The following is a 24,106-nucleotide window of genomic DNA, read 5'->3' as shown; positions in this document are numbered from 1 at the left end:
CATTAAAGTTTATTTTAGAAAAACATTGAAAAGGGCAAAATAAGTACTACAAAGCCATACCAACTCCACCATTTTGTTAATAGGTAATGTCAGCTAGAATGGAAAATATGATTTCTTATTTATTTTTCTTCAATAAAAGGTTCCCTTTGGGTTTTAGCAGAAGAGATTTATTGCGTTCCTCAATCCTTTTAGCTTCCTCCCGTTTCTCCCTCCACACTTCCATCCCTTTATCCACCTCAGGGCTGAGATTCACTACACGTCTCTGGAGAGAGAAAATAAAATGAAGGGAAGGGATAAATAGAAGAAACAGATGGAGGAGTAGAGTTGCATCAAAAGGAGAGGATGTTCAAGAGCATACAATATATTGCTGACACAACTAAACTCAGCAAAAAAATAAACGTCCCCTTTTTCAGGACCCTGTCTTTGAAAGATATTTCGCAAATACCCAAATAACTTCACAGATCTTCATTGTAAAGGGTTTAAATACTGTTTCCCGTGTTTGTTCAATGAACCATAAACAATGAATGAACATGCACCTGTGGAACGGTCGTTAAGACACTAGCTTACAGACAGTAGGCAATTAAGGTCACAGTTATGAAAACATAGAACACTAAAGAGGCCTTTCTACTGACTCTGAAAAACACCAAAAGAAAGATGCTTAGGGTCCCTGCTCATCTGCATGAATATGCCTTAGGCGTGCTGCATGGAGGCATGAGGACTGCAGATGTGGCCAGGGCAATAAATTGCAATGTCCGTACTGTAAGACGCCTAATACAGCGCTACAGGGAGACAGGATGGACAGCTGATCGTCCCCGCAGTGGCAGACCACGTATAACAACACCTGCACAGGATCGGTACATCCGAACATCACACCTGCGGGACAGGTACAGGATGGCAACAACAACTGCCCAAGTTACACCAGGAACGCACAATCCCTCCATCAGTGCTCAGACTGTCCGCAATAGGCTGAGAGAGGCTAGACTGAGGGCTTGTAGGCCTGTTGTAAGGCAGGTCCTCACCAGACATCACCGGCAACAACGTCACCTATGGGCACAAACCCACCGTTGCTGGACCAGACAGGACTGGCAAAAAGTGCTCTTCACTGACAAGTTGCGGTTTTGTCTCACCAGGGGTGATGGTCGGTTTCACGTTTATCGTCGAAGGAATGAGCGTTACACCGGGGCCTGTACTCTGGAGCGGGATCGATTTGGAGGTGGAGGGTCCATCGTGGTCTGGGGCCGTGTGTCACAGCATCATCGGACTGAGATTGTTGTCATTGCAGGCAATCTCAACGCTGTGCGTTACAGGGAAGACGTCCTCCTCCCTCATGTGGTACCCTTCCTGCAGGCTCATCCAGACATGACCCTCCAGCATGACAATGCCACCAGCCATACTGCTCGTTCTGTGCGTGATTTCTTGCAAGACAGGAATGTTCTGCCATGGCCAGCGAAGAGCCCGGATCTCAATCCCATTGAGCACGTCTGGGACCTGTTGGATCGGAGGGTGACGGAAATGTCCGGAAACTTGCAGCTGCCTTGGTGGAAGAATGGGGTAACATCTCACAGCAAGAACTGTCAAATCTGGTGCAGTCCATGAGGAGGAGATGCACTGCAGTACTTAATGCAGCTGGTAGCCACACCAGATACTGACTGTTACTTTTGATTTTGACCCCCCCCCCCCCTTTGTTCAGGGACGCATTATTCCATTTCTGTTAATCACATGTCCGTGGAACTTGTTCAGTTTATGTCTCAGTTATTGAATCTTATGTTCATACAAATATTTACACATGTTAAGTTTGGTGAAAATAAACGCAGTTGACAGTGAGAGGGCGTTTCTTTTTTTTGCTGAGTTTACATACAAACTTATAGGGGAAGGTACTGACTGCTAACGTCTCTCTCTCCTGCTTTCTCCTCAGCTGTCCTTTCAGTGGGGGTGCCGACCGGCCATCTGTGTATAAAACACACACACACACACAAATCATAACACCAAAAACCACATGAACATAACGTGTTCAAATGAAACACACAAACGACACTCACAGCATCTACCAGCTCCATTGACCAACCACACACTATGTTCCTGCAATACATTCAAATTAATGCTCCAATCGTGAACTTGCCTGCAAAGAACCAGTCAGGGATATCTGTCAGGGGACCATACTCTGTTCCACTGCGGGCAAGACCATTTCAGCGGGCAAGACCATTTCAGCGGGCAAGACCATTTCTGTGGACAAGACCAAGTGGAATTGTAAAAAAGTATACCAACAGTCAACACAGCCGTATTATCTACAATTGTGGGTGTTTCATTTTGTCTTAACAGTTTCTGTCTTTTAGAGCTTACTCTGTCGTCCACTCGATTCCGGCCTGTGCCCCACAAGTCGTAGTAAAACAACGACTGGAATGCCTCTAAGCTGAAAACAGACCAGGAATTCAATTCATTTAGCTAGGCTGTCTACCCTGTGTTTCTGAATCTGACATTGATTGGGCAGCTCACATACAAACAAACAAAACATAATTGAAGAGAACAATGCATTCGTTAGAAATATCTGATGACAGGGCTATCAAAGACCAACATATGTTACACAATACAATTTGACTGAGACATGTAGTTCATTCTGAATCAATCAAAGTTGTCTAGCTAGCTAGCCATTTAAAAAAAATCTAGGGTAGCCATCTATCTAAAGATCAAACGCAGTCTTGTAAACTGGAAGCCGGATACTATTTACATTTCAGAAGGAAATTACCATTCGGTTGAATGAAAATGACAAGTAATTGTAAATAACCTCACCTGTACTACACAATGTCTTAAGGGGCGCCGCCATGTTGGATTTTCATGGGAGGATTGTTTTGACCACTAGCAGTGCTCAAGATACGGCAAACAGGTGGTGGATTTGGAAAGAAAGTAGTAACAGGCAGCAACGTGCGATGATACATTTGTTACATTATAATAACGTTGATCACGCTCTATTAGACAATGATTATGTGGACTTCAGGTGGTGGTGGTGGTGATGATGATCATACACTTACAAAATAAAATGTGAGGTCTGAATTGGTTGAGATGAAGTCGTATTTTATTATCATAGAATTACACACTTGTATTAGATTTTACTATTATGCTAAAATACCAAATTATAATATTGTATTTACACTTGAATGATACGTCAATATTTAAAAAGTATAATTACACGCACAATTTGTCATCATATAATATGTTTTGTCCCCCAAAGTTGATGTCATAATTGTGAATAATATTTTCCCGTGCTCCAGCTGCTCTTTACACTGAGTAAGCCATTAAGTATTTTTCTGTTAACTTTACAGACAAGTCCCCACTCGCCGACAATGAACGCTCTCGTCAACTCAAGGGAGCAGGAACCAGGCACACACCGAAGCCAGTGCGTTTCAGTTTAAGCTACTGCAAGGCCGATGAAAGAGTCTAGGGAGAAAAGACGGGGCTTCGGGGTAGGCAAAATCAGCCTGCCCACAGTAGGCCCTAATATACACAAAATTGTTTCACAAGGATGTGATTCATGTTATGGGTTAATGTCACCAAAACGACTCAGATCGCGTTGAAATGTATGACACTTGTTTACTTTGTATCGTCCTTGGAGAACACGTACATGCCGGAAAAAAATCATAGCGCCGTGTCTCTAGCGAATGTCCTTCCGCACATTCCACAGAATGGGAGCACAATAAAGTAGTACCCAAATAGGTTTGGACCATTATGGCCGATTACACATATTCTAGTCACGTAGGCCTATACCAAAGTCATATTTCAACTGTGTCAGGTCTTGACAACAAGCAATATATTGCTTTCTGCCTCAGGCACGACATATTGGTGTGTGGTTGATAAGGCCTGAGGCGAATAACATACCTGAAACAGGTATTTGAGAGGTCATAATTGTGTAATAAATCATTAACCCACCCATGTGAAAAATCTGAATGCGATGATTTATGATTGTAATTGAGTATAAATTATGCTATTGAAAGTTTTTTTTATCCACAATTCCACATGAATTCCTATTTAAACCCCCACTGAATATAAGGCATAGCCTCTTAATTTGGTTAATACCGAAAAAAAAGGGAAAACAATATGATGTCTTTTGATGTGTCTGTCACCCAAACTAGTGGACTCTGCAATGGCATTGTTCACCCACTGGGAAGTTTGCGTATGAACGACGAAATATTTTGGGACGTTATCCATTCGCGATTGCTGGCAGAAAGGTGTTCCGGCCTGAAGGAAAAAAACAAGCCAGTGGCTGATAAAGGAAAAAGAGGGGGAGGTAAATCATTTGGGGGAAAGAAAGAAACGAAGTTGTTGTAGGCTGTGACACATTTGCGGAATGGATTAATGCTTGCCTACTTTTACGGTACAATTGGTTTGGCAACGGTCAGTAGAGTTTAAGGCAGCATGGGTTCCGTTCTCAAACTTATCCGCATATTTTTTTGTCGTAAAATGATTTGAAAACTGAATGTGAGCAATAATACATTCTCGAAACATCGAATGCTTTATGTTTTCGTTTCATCCATTTTTTTCTCGCGTTTTTATATGCATTTTCAATATCATGTTTCTTTCAAAGTGAATTGAAGAGTTTGGATACGCTACATTTTATACAGAAACTGACTTATTTTCCTCCTTCCACTGGTCCTCACTTAGCCCGACGAGTTATTCCAAAAAGCTTTGCCGTGGAAAATCGTGCGGAACGGAACTTCACTGGACTACATGTGGCTTTAAAAAACAAGTTCAAAGGGGAATGCTTCTTAATTAAAAGGACCCAAAATAAGAGCATTTAAGTTTATACTGGTGCCAGTTGCGTGGGAAACAACGAATAGCAGAAACAACTCATCTTTACGTGACCAAGTCTAACCTAATATAATGGACCGTTTCGTCACACCGAAGACATGCAGGTGTGGGGCTACCTAGTCTCAAACGAGACCGACAACAACTTCAGCTTCACGAGAGTGACCTAAAAATACATTTTTATCCGTCTTTATCTCCAGCATTGCCAGAACAATAGAAGTAGTCCACTACTAACTCGATGGATTCACATGCGTTACCTTCTACCTGTCTGCCTGTAGTCTCCACAGCCAAGGCACGATGACTCTCAACACTGTTATCCAAACATGATTATATCGTCATGTGATCCTCCAAAAATGTCTTAATCGTCTTATTTAACGTCTGTTTTTTTTATTTATTGTATATGTACATATAGCCTACACAGGTCTGTCCGTTGGTTGTTCTAATTTGGGGGGTATTTGTTTAGCATATAGATTGCAAGGGTCTCTGTCATTTCAACCACTGTAGTTCAACTGTACTGTAGACATACTTGAGTGTTAATGTATTTCCAACTCACACACTGTATTTATTGAGTACATTAACTTATATAACATAGTGGTTTGTTAACAGCATTTAATTTAATTTGATTATTCAGAGTTTTAGACGACCAGGTTAGACATTACAATGGACCGACTTGGAAGTAAGTTATTGGAGAAGTTGAAACTGACTGACTCAGGGAGTGTGAAATTCGCCAGTTCTAAAAAGAAAAACGAGTTGGTCAACAACACCAACAATAACAGCAATGGGAACACCAGTAGTGGACTACCACCAACCCTGAGCACTGCAACCTCCTCACCATCAACACCCGGCCAGTTCTCTCTCACCTCTCCAACCTCAACGGAGGCATGCAGACCGGCCAGTGGCAGAGGTGGGAATGGACTGGGAGAGAGAGTCTCCGCTACCCAGCACCTCTCCCCCTCTACAAGCTCCATCGCCCCCCAAACTGCTGACTGCGAACATCAACCCTACTCCCTCTCGACTCTCGCCCCCCTTCGGCGGCGGTCGCCCCAGCAGCGTGCCTCCTGCTACCTGGGGGAGGGCGTTGACATCCAGATGAGGCGTGAGTCAGGCCTGGGGGACTGTGACCCGGCTGGGTCCAAGGCCTCTCTGAACCAGCGCCGCTACTCTCTGGAGCTCCAGCAGCTGGTCCGACGCCAGCAGCTCCTCTCCCACCCTCCTCTGTCCCACTCCTCTGGCCCCCCTCCGGCATACCCCACCTCCTCCACCTCCTCGGGTTACGGCTCCGCTCCCCGTGGTAGCGCAATGGCCGAGCTGCACTACGTCCCCGAGCCAGAGCGCCACAAACGCCTCTCCCTCCAGGAGGCGCTGTTCTACAAGCGGCTGAGCGCCGGAGGGGAACTCTGGGAGAGCACCAGGCCGGCCTCGCTCTCTCACCCCCCACACCGGCCCTCTGAGATGGGAGGAGGAGGAGGGGTGGGTGGAGGTTTCTTCTTCCCCCCAGGCCCGACACTGAGCCCCTGCTCGTCCTTCAGTCTCCAAGAGTCGGTGCTGGTCAGTCCCAGGTCCAGCTTTGCCTCCAGTACTGCCAGCGGTGGAAGCCCCATGGGCAGTCGCTGTAGCAGCAACCGCACCAGCGGAATCAGTCTGGGCTATGACACCCGCTACTCCGCGGCACCGCAGCTGCAGTTCTCCTCCCTGCACGCAGGGGGCTCCACCAGTGGACAGGGATACACAGTCTCTGGCAGGGCCGGAGCACACTCTGGATCAGGAGGCTGGCAGGACTACCTGGACGGGGTCTCCTCACCTGGAGGAACAGGGGTTCAGGACAGCCGGCATTCATACCCGCCTGCGGTGGGTAGCCCGGCAGCGGCCTGTTACCGGGCTGGGCCCGAGTGGTGGGATGAGAGGGGAGCGGGAACAGCACGAGGGGAGGAGACTGGCGTGGGCGCTGGCAGGGAACGGGTGCGCTACTCGGACCTCCCGGGGACCCGCTACCAAGAGGAACTGACGCGCCTGTTGCTAAGAGACGCAGCACTGGAGGGGGAGGGGCTACACCTGGGTGGTCTGATGCTCAAAGAACATGCCAAGGCCCTCAGCAAGCCGGTGACGCTCGTCAACACAGCTACGGCTGCCGGACCAATCAAAGCCCAGGAGGAGCCAGGAACGGGGAGGGAGGCGTTGTCTGAGAATCGCCAGGAGTTCTTTGGTGAGATCATCAATCACTTCATCATTTATTTATTTTTCAATGAAAGGATTGGATAGATGAATGGATGGATAGACAGATTGGATAGATGAAAGAGAAGGATGGATGGTGCCTCGATACCTGTAGGGACTTGCATGTCCTACCTACCTACATACCTCCCACACAAGCAAAGGGAAAGAAACACATTTTGCCATCAGTGGGCTAGCTAAGGCAGAGGCCTATCCAGACAAGTAGAGCTGCTAGGCTATCCACATCAGACAGAAAGGAGAAGAGAGGGATGCAGAGATCAATTGATGAGGAGTCATTATCATAGTTGACATGCAAAAATACACACATCAAAGACTGTCTGTGCAACAGTCACTCAGCCATAATGTAAAGCAGTAAATCACATTGGGAGACTCTAGGTATACAACATTATTTAGGTAGAGTTAAGCACAGACATTGAACCATATGGCAGGGGTTCTCAAAGTGGGGTCCGCGGTACTGCAGGGGGTCCGAGGCCAGATAAAACAATATATACATTTATTATTTTTTATGATTGTTACTAACAACAGATTAAACTACATTTGGTCAAGGATCCGTGAAATAAGTTTAGTGTAATACAATAATACAATGTAATATTATTAAACCTGGGCAACATGAGCCTGGGAGGCTCGCAGGGATATTGGTATCCACAGTACTCTACAAATTATCCATATTCCAATGCACTGTAATTTAAGCTTTAAAACGGCAAAGTTTTCTCTCTGCCCATTACAAAAATTTGTAAAATTGCAGGAAATTCGCTTTAAAACTGCAAAGTTATCTTAGATCCCAAGAGGCAGGCCTTTAAAATGCTCCTTCCCATTCCTGAGACTTGGTACATCCAGCCATCCAAATCAAATGTATTTATATAGCCCTTCGTACATCAGCTGATATCTCAAAGTGCTGTACAGAAACCCAGCCTAAAACCCCAAACAGCAAGCAATTCAGGTGTAGAAGCACGGTGGCTAGGAAAAACTCCCTAGAAAGGCCAAAACTCCCTAGGAAGAAACCTAGAGAGGAACCAGGCTATGTGGGGGGGGCAGTCCTCTTCTGGCTGTGCCGGGTGGAGATTATCCATCCACTGCCAAAGTCATAGTAAAACTCCTTGTTTGCTATTTTAATCTCACTCGAGTTGTTCTGATTATGAGGGGTTCCCCTGATGAATTGGCTATCACAAAAGGGGCCCCCAAAATGTTTGAGATCCCCTCCCATAGAGGGCAGAGGAAGCGTAGCTATACATACACACTGAACTGCAAAGCGTAGTTCTGCTGCAATGTTCAGACAAATTACATGGTAGCGATAAACACAGCACTGACCATTAGTATGAGTCATAGAGAAGATTACAGCTTTGGACTGGCAGTGTGTGTGTCGTGTGGCAGGGTGTGTGTGTTCGGAGTGACTCCAGGCCATTATAATATGCAGTGTGTGGGACGCGAGTCATGCGTGTGCTGGTGTGTTACCCTGGCACGGCGTGCGCAGCGGAGGTGTGCTATAGCCTGTTTTTCTGCTCCCGTATCTGAGCCCTCGGGGGATGTGAACTGTACTGCCACCTCCTCTCACTGTGGCAGCTAAGCTAGGCTCAGAGCTGTTAACACGACAGAGGCCCTAACCGGAGCTCAGAACAAGAGGGCGTTTTAAGAAGGGCCAGGAGTTGTTCCCTAGGCAGGTGACCAGAAGAAAAAAAACGAGTCCTAACTTTGAGCGTTGACTCTTGTGTCTGGCTTAAAGTATCTTGTTGGTTTCAAGTTTTATTAGTCCTATGTACGAGATACAGTAATGTTTACTGAGTGTGTGTGTGTGTAACGAGGGATGTTTGACTAAGGCCAAGACGTTTTCTTGACGAGGTGACTTCACCAGGAAAGAATGTGGGCCCATGTCTTGATGAGTAATGGTTGTTCATTGTATTGTGTTGCAGGTACATGTGTGACGTATAGCAAGGGTTATTTATTGTGTTGATTGTGTTGCAGGTACATGTGTGAAGTGTGGGAAAGGTGTGTATGGAGCGGATAATGCTTGCCAGGCTCTGGACAGCCTCTATCACACACGCTGCTTCACCTGTGTGTCCTGTGGTAAGTTGAACACACACACACACCTCTAGTTGACTGGCTGATTGAACAACAGCAGAATGGTTAAACTAATATTTCACGCAAATTGCACATTGGTTCCTTATCCTGTAATCAGTCTACGGACAAGGCATGACAGCAATTCATGCTTTGGTTTTGTTTCCCGGGCCCTGTTTCCACATGCTTACGTTTTAGCTTTTGTGGCACAAATCCCATTCAAGTCATAGGACTGATATTAGATTTTTTTGCAAATCATGTCCAAATCATCCAAAAGTATCTAAAAATTGATTGAGAAGCACAACAAAGTCACTTAAAGATGAGTGAAAAATGCTAACATCGGTCCCATGACTTGAATGGGAATGGTGCAACAAATACTCAAATTATAGCATGTGGAAACTAAACCAAAGCATGGATTGCTGTTGTACCTTGTCCATAGACTGCATACAGGGTAAGGAAACCAATGTCATTTTGTAATTTGGGTGAACTTTCCCTTTAACTCAGCGGAAATGAAGCATTCCAAGCCAACTGCATCATCAAATAAAATGTAATTTGTTAAATGCGCCAAATACAACAAGTGTAGACCTTACAGTGAACTGCTTACTTACAAGCCCTTAACCAACAATGTAGTTTTCAGAAAAATAAGTTAAGTAAAATAATAATTATATTATTTAGCTTTAAAACGGCAAAATTCTCTTAGATACCAAGAGGCAGGGATATTATAATTTTATATTATAATTTATATATACACACACATACATATATATATATATATAATTATACATATAATTATTTTACTTAACTTATTTTATATATATATATATATATATATGTAAAACGTATTATATATATATATATATATATATATATATATATATATATATATATATATAATTAAAGAGCAGCAGTAAAATAACAGTAGCGAGGCTATATACAGGGGGTACCTGTACAGAGTCAATGTGCGTGGGCACAGGTTAGTCGAGGTAATTGAGGTAATATGTATATGTAGGTAGAGTTAGTGACTATGCATAGATAATAAACAGAGTAGCAGCAGTGTAAAATAGGGCGGGGGGACAATGCTAATAGTCTGGGTAGCTATTTGATTAGCTGTTCAGGAGTCTTAGACCTAGACTTGGTGCTCCGGTACCGCTTGCCGTGCGGGAGCAGAGTGAACAGTCTATGACTACGGTGGCTAGTCTTTGACAATTTTGAAGGCCTTCCTGGTATAGAGGTCATGGATGGCAGGAAGCTTGGCCCCAGTGATGTAATGGGCCGTTCACACTACCCTCGAGAGCCTTGCGGTCGGAGGCCAAGCAGTTGCCATACCAGGCGGTGATGCAACCATGCTCTCGATGGTGCAGCTGTAGACATTTTTGAGGATCCGAGGACCCATGCCAAATCTTTTCAGTCTCCTGAGGGGGAATAGCCTTTGTTGTGCCCTCTTCACGACTGTCAAGGTGTGTTTGGACCATTATAGTTTTATGGTGATGTGGACACCAACGAACTTGAAGCTCTCAATAAACAGCATTCTCACGTAGGTGTTCCTTTTGTCCAGGTGGTAGAGGGCAGTGTGGAGTACAATAGAGATGTTGAGGTGGTATGCAAATTGGAGTGGGACTAGGGTTTCTGGGATAATGATGTTGAGCCGTGACCAGCTTTTAAAAGCACTTCTTGGCTACAGACGTGAGTGCTACAGGTAGTCATTTAGGCAGGTTACCTTAGTGTTCTTGGGTACTGGGACTATATTGGTCTGCTTAAAACATGTTGATATTACAGACTCTCTGGGAGAGGTTGAAAATGTCAGTGAAGAGACTTGCCAGTTGGTCAGCGCATGCGCAGAGTACACGTCCTGGTAATCCATCTGGCCTTGCGGCCTTGTGAATGTTGACCTGTTTAAAGATCATATCGGCGACAGAGAGCTTGATCACACAGTCGTCCGGAACAGCTGATGCTCTCATGCATGCTTCAGTGTTGCTTGCCTCGAAGCGAGCATAGAAAGATTGTACAGCAGCTGTATAAATTTTTTAGGATCTGAGGACCCATGCCAAATATTTTCTGTCTCCTGAGGGGGAATGGGCTTTGTCGTGCCCTCTTCACGACTGTCTTGGTGTGTTTGTACCATGAAGCTCTCAACCTGTTCCACTACAGCACCGTTGATGAGAATGGGGACGTGCTCGGTCCCCCTTTTCCTGTAGTCCACAATCATCTCCTTTGAACAGGGAGTACAGGAGGGGACTGAGAACGCACCCCTGAGGGGCCCCCATGTTGAGGATCAGTGTGGCAGATGTTGTTACCTACCCTTAACACCTGGGGGCAGCCCGTCAGGAAGTCCAGGATCCAGTTGCAGAGGGAGGTGTTTAGTCCCAGGGTCCTTAGCTTAATGTTAGTGATGAGCTTCGTGGGCACTATGGTGTTGAAAGCTGAGCTGTAGTCAATGAACAGCATTCTCACATAGGTGTTCCTTTTGTCTGGTGGGAAAGGGCAGTGTGGAGTGCAATAGAGATGGCATCATCTGTGGATCTGTTGGGGCGGTATGCAAATTGGAGTGGGTCTAGGGTTTCTTGGTGATATGATAAACTCAGTTTGAACAATCATGCCACTCCATGAATGTGTTTGCACTTAATGACACACGGATGTATTTTTATGTGAATAAGTACCGTTTTAAATACTGGTAATATCACAGACGACACGGTATATAGTCAAAGCAAGGAAAACATCTGGGTAAGCCTGGCCTCCCTCTGTTCCTCTGCGGTCATTCATGTTTCCCTCTCTGTTAGGTCGCACCCTGAGAAACAAGGACTTTTACAACGTCAATGGCTCTGTGTACTGTAAAGAGGATTACATGGTAAGAGGGCAAGGCCAAAGATTCTTTCTCTCTTTCAGTTCCATTCCTGGATATCAGTGCAGTACATTTCTAAACAATGGCCTCCTAGACATTACAGCAAATTGCATTAAAGTTTTAAATAGTACTTTTCTATGGTATGATATAAAATCATATCTCAAATGTTCTCTCTTCTCTCCATACTTGTCAGTTCTCAGGGTTCCAGGCTGCAGCAGAGAAATGCAGTGTGTGTGGCCACCTTATCCTGGAACAGGTGTGTGTGTGTGTGTGTTTGTGTGTGCATCAGCGACTCCTCAACATTCAAGCCCGTGTATTTTTGACCATGACCACATTTTCTAACCTTGTTTTCAAAAATAATTTCTTCACATTCCCCCATCTGTTTCGTCCATCAGATCCTCCAGGCAATGGGGAACTCTTACCACCCCGGTTGTTTCCGCTGTGTGGTGTGTTCCAAAGCCCTGGACGGAGTTCCCTTCACCGTCGACCACCTCAGCAACATCTACTGTGTCTTGGACTACAACAGGTGAGGCCGGGTGTCTTCAGTAGGTCAAACTGAGGCGTTGATATACAGACGGGGTCAACATTAATTCAATTGTCAAGTTGTTTATGGTCAGAGGATAATACTCAGTTTATCACACAGTTTGTTAGGTTTGTACATTAGTAGTACATTACATTACATTTCTAGGTCTACATGTCGTTCTATTCTGCCATTGGAACTCTTGTTGCCCCGCAGAACGTTTGCTCCTAAATGTGCTGCCTGCTTACAACCCATCTTACCTGCTGAGGTGAGTGTCTCTTGTTTCATTCAATGTGTTTGTTTGTTGCGTATCATGTAGTTAAGACATAACTGCATGCTACTCAAATGTCCAACTACACTATTTATGCAAAAGTATGTGGACGCCCCCTTCAAATTTGTGGATTCGGCTATTTCAGCCACACCCGTTGCTGACGGGTGTATAAAATCTAGCACACAGTCATGCAATCTCCATAGACAAACATTGGGAGTAGAGCTGCCCCGGGCAACTTTAAGCGCTGTTATTGTGAAGTGGAAACGTCTAGGAGCAACAACGGCTCAGCCGCAAAGTGGTAGGCCACACAAGGCCGAGCAGCCGCACACAAGCCTAAGATCACCATGCGCAATGCCAAAGCGATGGCTGGAGTGGTGTAAAGCTCGCTGCCATTGGACTCTGGAGCAGTGGAAACGCGTTCTCTGGAGTGAAGAATCACGCTTCACCATCTGACAGTCCGTTGGACAAATCTGGGTTTGGCGGATGCCAGGAAAACACTACCTGCCCCAATGCATAGTGCCAACGGTAAAGACTGGTGGAGGAGGAATAATGGTCTGGGACAGTTTTTCATGGTTCGGGTTAGGCCCCTTAGTTCCAGTGAAGGGAAATCTTAAAGCTACAGCATACAATGACATTGTAGATGATCCTGTGCATCCAACTTTGAGGCAACAGTTTGGGGAAGGCCCTTTCCTGTTTCAGCATGACAGTGACCGTGTGCACTAAGTGAGAGCCACAGAAATGGTTTGTCGAGATCGGTGTGGAAGAACTTGACTGGCCCGCACAGAACTGACCTCAACACCACCGAACACCTTTGGGATGAATTGGAGCACCGACTGTGAGCCAGGCCTAATCGCCCAACATCAGTGCCCAACCTCTCTTATGCTCGTGGCTAAATGGAATCAAGTCCCTGCAGCAATGTTCCAACATCTAGTGGAAAGCCTTCCCAGAAGAGTGGAGGCTGTTATAGCGGCAAACAGGGGACCAACTCCATATTAATGCCCATAATTTTGGAATGAGATGTTCAACTAGCACGTGTCCACATACTTTTGGTCATGATTGCGGTGCACTAATCTCACCACCGCTGTTTTGTTACAGGGCAGCGAGGAGATACTCCGGGTGATGTCTATGAACAACGATTATCACTTTGAGTGCTACCACTGTGAGGTTAGTACAGCCTTCATCTAATATTAACAACACCTGCTACGTAATGTGGTCAGTCTGTACCCGTGTTCATTGAGAGTGAGCAGGCTTTTGTTCCAGCTGTGCAATAACACACCTGATTCAACTAATCTAGGGCTTGATAGTTTAATCAGGTGTGATAACTGTACTGGAACAATACCCAGAACATCCTGCGAGTCACCGGGACTAGGGTTGAAAAACACTGACCATAGTCGTGTACTGTTACTGTATGTACTTTATGAAGAATGATACCTGAACTCAGATCAGAAGTAATGTTCTCTCTCCATGTCGGTTTTATTCCTCAGGAATGTGGGAAGCAGCTCTCGGATCAGCAGGGCTCCCAGTGCTTCCCTCTGGACTCTCATCTCCTCTGCCATTCATGTCACATGACCCGGGTGTGCGCCTCATAACATTTCCCCTCACAACTGAGGAAGGAACTCTATGCATAAAACATTCCCTTTTCTTTCTCACACAAACTCTTTCTTTCTCTCTATTGCACACCAAGATATGGGTTTGCTCTGATGTTCGAATTTCATGTGTGAGACAAGCTCACATGAAAACGCTGGTATAAGATGTATTTTATTTGCCGTTTTGGTCCAGAGTTTGACACAATAGCACCAATGTCTTAGATCCAGGGATGGGTCGGTTACTTTCTAAATGTAATCTTAGTTATCTGTCAAATTGTAGTCAGTAACAACTTTTGGATTACCCAAACTCTAACGTAATCTGATTAGTTTGTTACTTTTAGATTACTTTCCCCTCAAGTGGCACCCTGCCTGTTTTTGTAAAACGCTGAGGGATGGCCCTGGCGAAATGAAACCACTCTAAGATTAATAGACAGAGCCAATTCTCCAATGTTTTTATACAAGAAAAAATACCAATGTTTTGAGGCTATAGTGTTTGTAAATAATGTTTACAAACATTGGGGAAAAAACAAGTTTACAGTATTTTGGGTTATCATGGCATGTGATAGTTGAACTAAGCTCATGAGCCATTTATAATTTATATTCTTAAAGAATCAATGGGTATATACGGTATCATTAATTTATAAATCCAAAAATTGAGGTAGCAACTACAGATTTACCCTTTGTCTATCAAAAGTGCGCGAGTCCATTAGGCCTATGGATAATTTTTTTATCAACACTAATTAGATGGAGCAATAAAAGCCCTATTCGTGGTCTTAAATTAAACTTGTTTTTGACTGTATTGAGCACAATACCACAGGAGTTTAGAAGTTAAGAACACCCTCAAACTTAAATTCCATAAACTGGGATTCGCAGTATGCAACTGTTACAAGAGAGCATTTTTCACTGGCTATCCACTGGTTGCAAAAACTGATTGAAAAGGCAGTTTAAACTTTTTCAGTTCAACCATTATTGGGTTAAAATACACATACATTTGAACAGCCATCTACAACAACCTCAATCCGTACGGCGATAATAGCTAAATGAGAGAGCTGCAGTGTGATTCACAATAATGTAGATAGATAAGTATTCTTATCGCCCGTAGGCTAAACCACTGCTGTCGTCCTTACCTCCAAGCATCTCTTAAAGTTGAGTAATCTTTGAATGCTGACAGCAGTCGCAACATTGGACTGTAGCCTACAAAGCCTATTTCCTTCTCTTTTCCCGCAATCCATCAAACATTTGGTACGTCGTCACAGTGGCCTCTGACTTGTGGTCAGACTCGTTTAGGCGGATCAAACTTAAACTTGCACCTTTTTGCAATTATGATTTAAATGTCAATGAGAAAACAAAAGGTGTCATTTTTTGTTGTTGCAAACAGCCTTTCTGAATTTAAAAAGACTAGAAGTAATAATCTTGCTGGTAATTTAATGGATTCGTTTTTGTAATCCGTTACACCCCAATCTGGTTTAGATCAAACCCCTGTATGTCCGGGGGCAAGTTCATTAAGGTGCACACGTTTGGCAGAAGATGAAAATAAGTATTTCTTTCTGGGCAAGTTGAGCATTTTCTTCAGTTGTGTGCCTACTGAACACCACCCAGGTGCAACATAATGAGTCCTGCCATTCCGCAGACCATCACTGTACCAGACTGGGAGAAGAATATAGCCGGGTCCAAGATCAGTTTATGCAGTCTCGGCAACTCTTATGGTAATTGTCACGGCATCGTTTGGCATATCTGGGACCAGGCTAAGAAGAATACACCAAACTATGGTTTTGTTTTTACCACCTGACCATGTGCTATAGAATAAGGGATTTATCGATCTGGTTAACCTGTTTTTGTATTTAACCATCACTAGCAAACAATTTGCACTTAAAATTTGACTTGTTTACCCGTAAGATATTTTGTAAGTGTTTCTTCTTGTAAAAAAATAAAACATTCCTGTATCGGTTGTAATTAATAAATATTTTCCTTTGTGTGTCTAACTTTTGAGGTAGTCTTTATTGCAGTTACAATCTGTGGCCAGAAGGTGGAAATCAAACCTAGTATTCGGGATATCCGTGTGTGTATATATATAAAATACACACACAAAAGTTTGATTCCAGGCTCTACCGTGCCGGGAGACCCATGGGGCAGCGCACAATTGGCCCAGCGTCGTCCGGGTTCGGAGAGGGTTTGGCCGGCAGGGATGTCCTTGTCCCATCGCGCACTAGCGACTCCTGTGGCGGGCCGGGCGCTGTGCACGCTGACACCGTCGCCAGGTGTATGGTGTTTCCTCCAACACATTGGTGCGGCTGGCTTCCGGGTTAAGCGAGCATTGTGTCAAGAAGCAATTCGGCTTGGTTGGGTTGTGTCCCGACCTTGATTTCTCCCGAGTCCATAAAGGAGTTGCAGCAGATGAGACAAGACTAACTACCAATTGGATACCATGAAATTAAGAAAAAAAACTTGAAATGCTGTTCTTGTGAAAGTCCATATTAATGCCCATGATTTTGGAATGAGGTGGTCGATGAGCAGGTGTCCACATACTTTTGGCCATGTAGTGTATTCATATAATTGACTAATCTCCCGAATAAGCAATTGTTGAACATGAACAACATTACAAAATGTGACTTGAGATACTATATTAAAGAATGCGCTGACAACATTTAAACTTTTACATTTATTTTGAATTCTTTGTACATTCAGCACTTACAGGAGAAAAAAAAGAGCCAAATAAGAATCAGTTTCAAACTAATTAAAAACAATATTAAAACAGTAATAGAGTTAAACTCATCCGATGTCTGATTCATTTACAAAAAGAACTGGGAGGGTCGAGGGTACACTGAGTGAATAAGAAGGAAGAGAGCAAGAAAGGGATAGTTTCACATGTTGGGACAGTTTCACATCGTGCCACACGGATTCTCTCAGTGCGTTTGGACTCCCCCTACCCAAACAACCTAAAAAGAACCGTATACATGCCAAGTGTGCGCAAATGAAATCAGTCCCCCACCCAACACAAAAATGTCCCTACCCCTCTGACAAGGCAAAAAGATAGTTTCCTAATTTTCTTAAACATATGCTGCTTTCAGTGTAATGACACATTAACCAACTTTAACCTTAGTGTGTGGAGAGAGGGAGAGCAGAGCACCACCACACACACACTAGAACACACAAAAACCATCCAAGGCTGAGATTTACATGATTCATCATAATAAAACGTCAAAGCAGAAAAAATAACCTTCACATGACCCTACAAAGGGCCTTGGTACCGGTCGTAGAAAAAATAACTTCACTGGATTTTGAAATACTAAAATTGATTCTAGAACACATTTGGGGGTTGGTAAACTGGGCTGCTATTTTTAAATGGATTATTACAGGGAAGAGTCTTATTACTGTGTGCCCGCAGAGATTGGTGGAACAAGACTCGGCCTCGAGGCAAACCTCCACCCTTTATTTCTGGTTAAAATGCATGAGAATTTCCAGAGCTCAGAATAGGCCTCTGGACTGCTTCGTATGAGAAGCTTGAGACAGATGAGACAGCTATAGGAGGAAGAGGGAGAGCGAAAATGTCACCATATCTATTCCCTATATAGTACACTACTTTTGACGGGGGCCATCATATAGGAAATAGGGTGCCATTTTGGAGGCAGACATTTTTCAGTTCACTAAACTATCAACATGTGACCAAAGTCCATACATGTAGATTTTTATGGTCATGTGAGAGACAGACAGCATTACTGAGTGAGGATTTGGGGTTTTCTAAATAGGAGTCTCCCTGGCCCAAAGGACAGGATAGCCAGAAGAGGAACAGCCTGTTAACCTGAAGACTATGGAAGTGGTTTTAATGTAAAGGAGGGGGACTAGAAATCTCTTTCTGCTGTGTTCCAATTGTATGTTGAATGAGGGACTGCATCCATCCTTTTTTCCTCCTCCCCATCTCTCTCACTCCGTCAAACTGAACACTCAACGGCGTTTGTCACGGGGGTTGCTACGGCTACGGGAGCGTCGGAACCCAGCAGAGGGTTTAGTATCAGGACCTCTGGGTCTGAATCCACCACTGTCCCTCCTCTTCTCCCCCTCTCTCTCCCTTCCACGCTCCCTCTCTCCCTCAGATCCCCGGACACTCACACTTCCAGTGCTTACCGCAGCTCCTCCCTCCTTCTCTCTGCTTTTAATTCTCTCCTTTCTCTCCTCCTCTCGCTTCTTGTCCTCCTCCTCCTGCTGTTCTTTCCGCCTCCTCTCTCGTTCTTTCTGTCGCTCTTCCCGTTCTTTTCCCCTCTGGTTTGCCTAGGGATGCGAACAAAAGTCATTTATGACAATAAAACACTCCCTTCAAGTTGTTGCATGATGATGTGTGTGTGTGTGTCTTACCTGTTCTTCAGTGAGAGGGAGCCAGTATATACAGGGAGCTGCTTTGGTCTTATTGAAGAGGTCATCTAGTAATTTGGCAGGAGGCTCATCTGTTGGAATGGATGGAAATGGAGGAGAGGGAGAGAGAAAGATAGTGAGTTAACATTATAATAGCTATAGGTTACAAACAGCTTAGATATTAAAACATGCATAGGGAGGACAAGAGACTCCCAACTCCTCACCCTTTTTGTCAGCCTTTTTCTCCCTGCCGTCCCTCTCCTTCCGCCTTCTCTCTCTATCCAGGGAGCGAGATCTCCTCCCCCTCTCCCTCTCCTCTCCTGGTTTGCCTCCGAAGTCTCGAACCTTGTCCCGGTCCCACTCACGTTCCGCCCTGGTCCTCTCCCGGCGTTCCATCTCCCGCTCTCTCTCCGCCCACTGGTCCCGCACCCCTCCGACCACGCCGCGGTCCCCGCGCCCGTCCATCAGAGGGGGCAGCACGCCCGGTCGGACTTTGGGACCTCCAGGACCCACACCAGGCTGGGGGCGGTGCTCCTCTCTGGGATCCACGGCCAGTAGGCCTCTGTGAAAGTCCAGCTAGAGAAGGGAGAGAACGAGGGGAATAAAGGATGAATGAGAGGAAAAGAGGGTGAATGATTTTTAGACAGGCAGTGTTTTATCACTTTAAAATGTAAAAACTTGTTCCTTGGATGGATAAGAGAGGAAGGGCTTTGTTAAATCATAATTTACACAATAGATCTACACACCAAGCGCCAGCTATTTTCCCCCAAGTTAGTTTATGTAGATACCTATTAGTCCATCAGAGCTAATATTCCTATGTTCCTAGTGTTTATTAGTACTAGTCCAGTTGTTCCCTGTTGGGTGTGGAAGGGTTGGACAGAATTACCTCGTTCTGCTCACAGAAGTCCACACTGAGGACCTTAGGGTTGCTTTGGGGCCACTTCACCCCGTGGAGCGCAGCTCGTGTAGCCACAGCCTCCTCTGTGCTGGAGTACTGGGAGGAAAGAGAGAGAGAGCGAGAGAGAGGTCAAAGAACAATGACCAGTTCTTTGAAAAACAACAGTGTGATGTGCGTGGACTTTCAAAGCCATCAGTTTCTCTAGTCCCAATTAAGTAATTTGGGAATTAATTATCTGACCGACTTGACAATGATAGTGAGAGACAAACTGGTATGAGAGAGAACGAGACAATAACAGTTACTCACAGTGACGTAGCAATGAGACTTGATCTTGTCGATCCAGAAGCCATCCTCTACCACTGAGCCTGTCCTGTTCAGCAGCTCCTTCAGCTGCCCCAGGGTGAAAGGTCGCACCTAATGGACAGGAGAGAGGTCATAGGTCAGGCAGGGCCACAGGTCACTCAGTTCATGATGTTGATTCAAGTTAGAAGTTGCCCTTTTGCACAGATCTAGGAACCATATATCCTAACCTTACCCATTAGGGAAGAAAATGTTAAACTGATCAGTGACTAGGAGCAACCTTATCCCAAGATATACTTTTATATATGCTATACACTCAAATGAGTGTGTTAAAGACAATGCTCTGAACTCACCAGGTTACAGACGTGGACGATGTTGGAGACTTTGCCTCTGGGTGGAGATGGCTGTTTGGCGGTGCGAACCGGGTCGTCGATGGTGACAGACACACCTGACTTCTGCTGGCTGATGGAGCGACGCACCAGCGTATCACTGGGAGTGACTGAGGGAGAGAGATTGATTTGAAGAGAAAGGGAAAAACATGGGGAACAGGGCAGGAAGATAAAGTGGCTAGAAAGAAGTGTCATATTAGCCGGAGAGACTTGGGAGACAGCGTTACACTTCAGAACTGTTGTGCGTTACCTTTCTTAGCGTCGGTGTTGTGCGTAGCGGAGGACTGAGACTCCATGGTGTCTTCTGAGTAGCTGTCCTTCCTCTTCTCTTTCTGTGTCCTCTCTCTGTCATGCTCCTGTTTCTTCTCCTCCTCTTCCTCCTCTTCATCTTGTTCTCCCTGGCCATTCTCCTGGTTTTCACTTGGGACCACCTATGAATGGAGAAGTGACAACTTAATCACTATACAGCTCAAGTGTGTAAGAATAAATGTTGGCTTGTCGATAAAAAGAAAACTCGGTCTCCGTCCTCACACGATGCTCGTTCCCGATGCTCGTTCCGTGGGTAAGCGAATGCTCCTACCACTGTCTTTCCCAAGCATCTTCGACCAGTGTTTAGGCTTACTGCCCAGCATATACCTTGTATCAACAGCACTGGCTTATGCTAGACAGAAATAAACACCCCAAAGCTCAATGTGGAAGAGGAATATGTATCAAACGCTACACTCCATGAACTCGATCAAAAAAAAGTCTGTCCTGCAACTCTTTATGGATTCTACCAACAAAAGGGTTGATGATTTGTTTAAGGATGTCATGGAATTTAAACAGTTGAGTTTACGCAGTCAGAGGTGGAGGAGCTAAAGGGCGTGAATGTCACCATTTAGCAATTTTCCAAACACTTGACAAGCACTCTTCCAAAAGGAGACTACCTCGAAAACCGATAGAGGCGCAAAAACATAAAAAATAAATCAATTAAAAAAAATATGGAATTGAGGATGTTAAGACTGAAACTTGGCATGACACCGAAGTTAAGGGCAAGAAACTCCTGGCAGATCAACTCAAACTGGACCCTAAACTCGTGGAGATGGAGGGCGATTAGGAATGGCACTTTCTTCCCTGATGGACGGCCCAGATCTATAGTGGCGAAAATGCTCAGGTTCAAAGACGAGGAGATTCTCAGGAGAGCCAAGTGCCTGAAGGAAACCAACATCTTCATAAATGAAGACTTCTCTGTACGCCTCAAAAGAAAGGAACTGCTGCCACGACTAATTGAAGAACAAACAAAAAAAGGCCAAATTGGAAAACCACTGATGGAAATCCTGTGGATTGCATTAAGGAACATTTCCCTTCTCTGCTTCAGTTTGATCCTCCTGATGTAATGGAGGTAATTGGTAACTTAAAGATATCAGCAGCAGCCTCTAATGTACATCTTCACCAAATCTATGCAAACTGGTATTGTTCCTAAAGATAGACCATTTTCTAAAGTTATCCCCCTCTATATAATCTGGGGATCCAAGATCTTTTGCAAATTATCCCCCAATATCTGTACTACTATGTTTTTCTAAAATCCTCAGAATTGGTATATAGGAAACTGTTGAAACATTTAATTAACACTTCTATATGAGCAACAATATGGTTTTCGTAAAAACTACTCCAAAGATATGGCTCTTTTGAAACTTGTGGATAAGATCTATACAGCCCTTAATGAATATATGCTTTGGCATCTTTTTAGATTTATCCAAAGCATTGACACGGTTGATCAGGAAATATTACTTTCTAAATTGCATTACTACAGTTTTCATGATTATACTCTTGGTTATATAGTTATGTTTATGATAGAGACCAATTTGTTTATGCCAACAGCTGTGCATTTACCAGGGCCAAGATATGATAACTAGGCCTTTGTTGTCCCTAATGTATATCAATGACCTTGCTGCTTTCTACCATTCTCTTTGCTGATGATACCAATTACCGTAATTGCTGGACTATTAAGCGCACCTGAATATAAACCGCACCCACTGAATTATTTAAAAATATGTATTTTGTACATAAATAAGCCGCACATGTCTATAAGCCGCAGGTGCCTACCGGTACATTGAAACAAATTAACTTTACACAGCCTTTAAACGAAACACGGCTTGTAACAAAAATAAATAGGCTTTAACGAAACACGGCTTGTAACAAAAATTAAACAGTAGCCTACCAAGAAAGTCATTGGTCACCATCTTCCTCCTCCTGTGCACTGAAACCACTGAAGTCATCTCCTTCGGTGTCGGAGTTGAATAGCCTCAGAATTGCTTCATCCGATGTTGGATCGCTGCCCTCTTCAACACGCAGCAGTCCAGCCTTTCAAAACTCGTTGATGATAGTGGATTTTTTGACAATGCTCCACGCTGTCAGCAGCTCTATTTCCTTTTCCAACAGCCAGATCGATCGCCTTCAACTTGAAAGCTGCATCATATGCATTTCTCCGTGTCTTTGCCATGATGAGGGTGACAAAATGACTACCGTAATCAGAATGATGGGAAGTTTGAGCGCGCTCGATTTACGTCACATTATGTGACGGTGCTCAGTTTTTTGGCGGCATGAATCTTGTAAAAGCGGGGGAAATCCATAAATTAGCCGCGTCATTGTATAAACCGCGAGGTTCAACGCGTGGGAAAAAAGTAGCGGCTTATAGTCCGGAAATTACGGTAGATTTTATCACACAATCAATTTGATTCACTAATTAATGAAGCCAACTCAGATATGGCTAAATTTTCTGAATGTTTCAGATAGATTTTTAAAAACATTTAAAAAACATTTAAAAATATAATTTAACTACTGTATTCTCCAGAATCTCAATTTGTGGGAATGAAATGGAACAAGTCACATCCACTAGATTCCTCGGAGTCTAATTGATGAAAAGTTACCTTGAAAAGATCATATTCAATTTGTCTGCAGTAGAGGTCGACTGACTAATTGGAATGGTCGATTAATTAGGGCCTATTTCAAGTTTTCATAGATTTGTTTTTACACCTTTATTTAACTAGGCAAGTCAGTTAAGAACACATTCTTATTTTCAATGACGGCCTAGGAACCGGTGGGTTAACTGTTATGGGGCAGAACGACAGATTTTTACCTTGTCAGCTCGGGGATTCAATCTTGCAACCTTACAGTTAAGTAGTCCAACACTCTAACCACCTGCCTCTCATTGCACTCCACGAGGAGCCTGCCTGATACGCAAATGCAGTAAGAAACCAAGGTAAGTTGCTAGCTAGCATTAAACTTATCTTATAAAAAACAATCAATCATAATCACTAGTTAACTACACATGGTTGATGATATTACTAGTTTATCTAGCGTGTCCTGCGTTGCTGCATATCATGCAAATCGATGTAGTACTCATTCACGAAAAAGGACCGGCGTTGCTCCAATGTGTACCTAACCATAAACATCAATGCCTTTCTTAAAATCAATACACAAATATATATTTTTAAACCTGCATATTTAGTTAATATTGCCTGCTAACATGGATTTCTTTTAACTAGGTAAATTGTGTCACTTCTCTTGCAACAGAGTCAGGGTATATGCAGCAGTTTGGGACGCCTGGCTCGTTGCGAACTGTGTGAAGACTATTTCTTACTAACAAAGACAGCCAACTTCACCAAACGGGGGATGATTTAACAAAAGCGCATTTGCGAAAAAAGCACAATCGTTGCATTACTGTACCTAACCATAAACACCAATGCCTTTCTTAAAATCAATACACAGAAGTATATATTTTTAAACCTGCATATTTAGCTAAAAGACAATCCAGGTTAGCAGGCAATATTAACCAGGTGAAATTGTGTCACTTCTCTTGCGTTCATTGCATGCAGCGTCAGGGTATATGCAACTAA

General features: G+C 44.1%; 2 protein-coding genes and 1 long non-coding RNA gene across 4 annotated transcripts in view; 1 reads left to right on the top strand and 2 right to left on the bottom strand.

The window, feature by feature from the left end:
- LOC139379409 (uncharacterized) lies at nucleotides 1-2,833 on the bottom strand. Its single transcript, XR_011628382.1, has 5 exons — nucleotides 2,788-2,833; nucleotides 2,341-2,410; nucleotides 2,120-2,223; nucleotides 1,883-1,947; nucleotides 1-262 (listed from the first exon to the last, which is right to left on the bottom strand). It is a non-coding gene; the product is annotated as an uncharacterized lncRNA (long non-coding RNA).
- Nucleotides 2,834-4,198: 1,365 nt separating this feature from the next.
- Nucleotides 4,199-16,944, top strand: LOC139378921 (ajuba LIM protein). The gene is made up of 8 exons (XM_071121534.1): nucleotides 4,199-7,000; nucleotides 8,986-9,087; nucleotides 11,856-11,923; nucleotides 12,111-12,173; nucleotides 12,313-12,443; nucleotides 12,654-12,705; nucleotides 13,804-13,872; nucleotides 14,193-16,944. The coding sequence occupies exons 1-8, from the start codon at nucleotides 5,458-5,460 to the stop codon at nucleotides 14,295-14,297; spliced, it is 2,133 nt and encodes a 710-aa protein (XP_070977635.1). The 5' UTR covers nucleotides 4,199-5,457; the 3' UTR covers nucleotides 14,298-16,944.
- The window catches only part of LOC139378920 (apoptotic chromatin condensation inducer in the nucleus-like), a 29,633-nt gene continuing 22,465 nt past the window's right edge, over nucleotides 16,939-24,106 (bottom strand). For both annotated transcript variants that reach the window (XM_071121531.1, XM_071121532.1), the window contains exons 11-17: nucleotides 20,479-20,659; nucleotides 20,193-20,338; nucleotides 19,846-19,953; nucleotides 19,528-19,635; nucleotides 18,866-19,217; nucleotides 18,645-18,733; nucleotides 16,939-18,560 (exon numbers count right to left, since the gene is read on the bottom strand). In XM_071121531.1, coding sequence (XP_070977632.1) covers nucleotides 18,237-18,560; nucleotides 18,645-18,733; nucleotides 18,866-19,217; nucleotides 19,528-19,635; nucleotides 19,846-19,953; nucleotides 20,193-20,338; nucleotides 20,479-20,659 — 1,308 coding nt within the window. In that variant the 3' untranslated portion in view covers nucleotides 16,939-18,236. The remainder of the gene's footprint in view (nucleotides 18,561-18,644; nucleotides 18,734-18,865; nucleotides 19,218-19,527; nucleotides 19,636-19,845; nucleotides 19,954-20,192; nucleotides 20,339-20,478; nucleotides 20,660-24,106) is intronic.

Source organism: Oncorhynchus clarkii, chromosome 21 (genome assembly GCF_045791955.1).
Source record: "Oncorhynchus clarkii lewisi isolate Uvic-CL-2024 chromosome 21, UVic_Ocla_1.0, whole genome shotgun sequence".
NCBI lineage: Eukaryota > Metazoa > Chordata > Actinopteri > Salmoniformes > Salmonidae > Oncorhynchus > Oncorhynchus clarkii.
The sequence above is the reverse complement of the archived record's forward strand: the minus strand, read 5'-3'. Positions and strand labels throughout refer to the sequence as shown.

Bases quoted from the DNA above. Each gene is read 5' to 3' on its own strand.
- LOC139378921 (XM_071121534.1), top strand. From the start codon at position 5,458: ATGGACCGACTTGGAAGTAAGTTATTGGAGAAGTTGAAACTGACTGAC. The intron at 7,001-8,985 runs GTGAGATCATCA...ATTGTGTTGCAG, and splicing joins GAATCGCCAGGAGTTCTTTG to GTACATGTGTGAAGTGTGGG. The intron at 13,873-14,192 runs GTTAGTACAGCC...TTTATTCCTCAG, and splicing joins TTGAGTGCTACCACTGTGAG to GAATGTGGGAAGCAGCTCTC.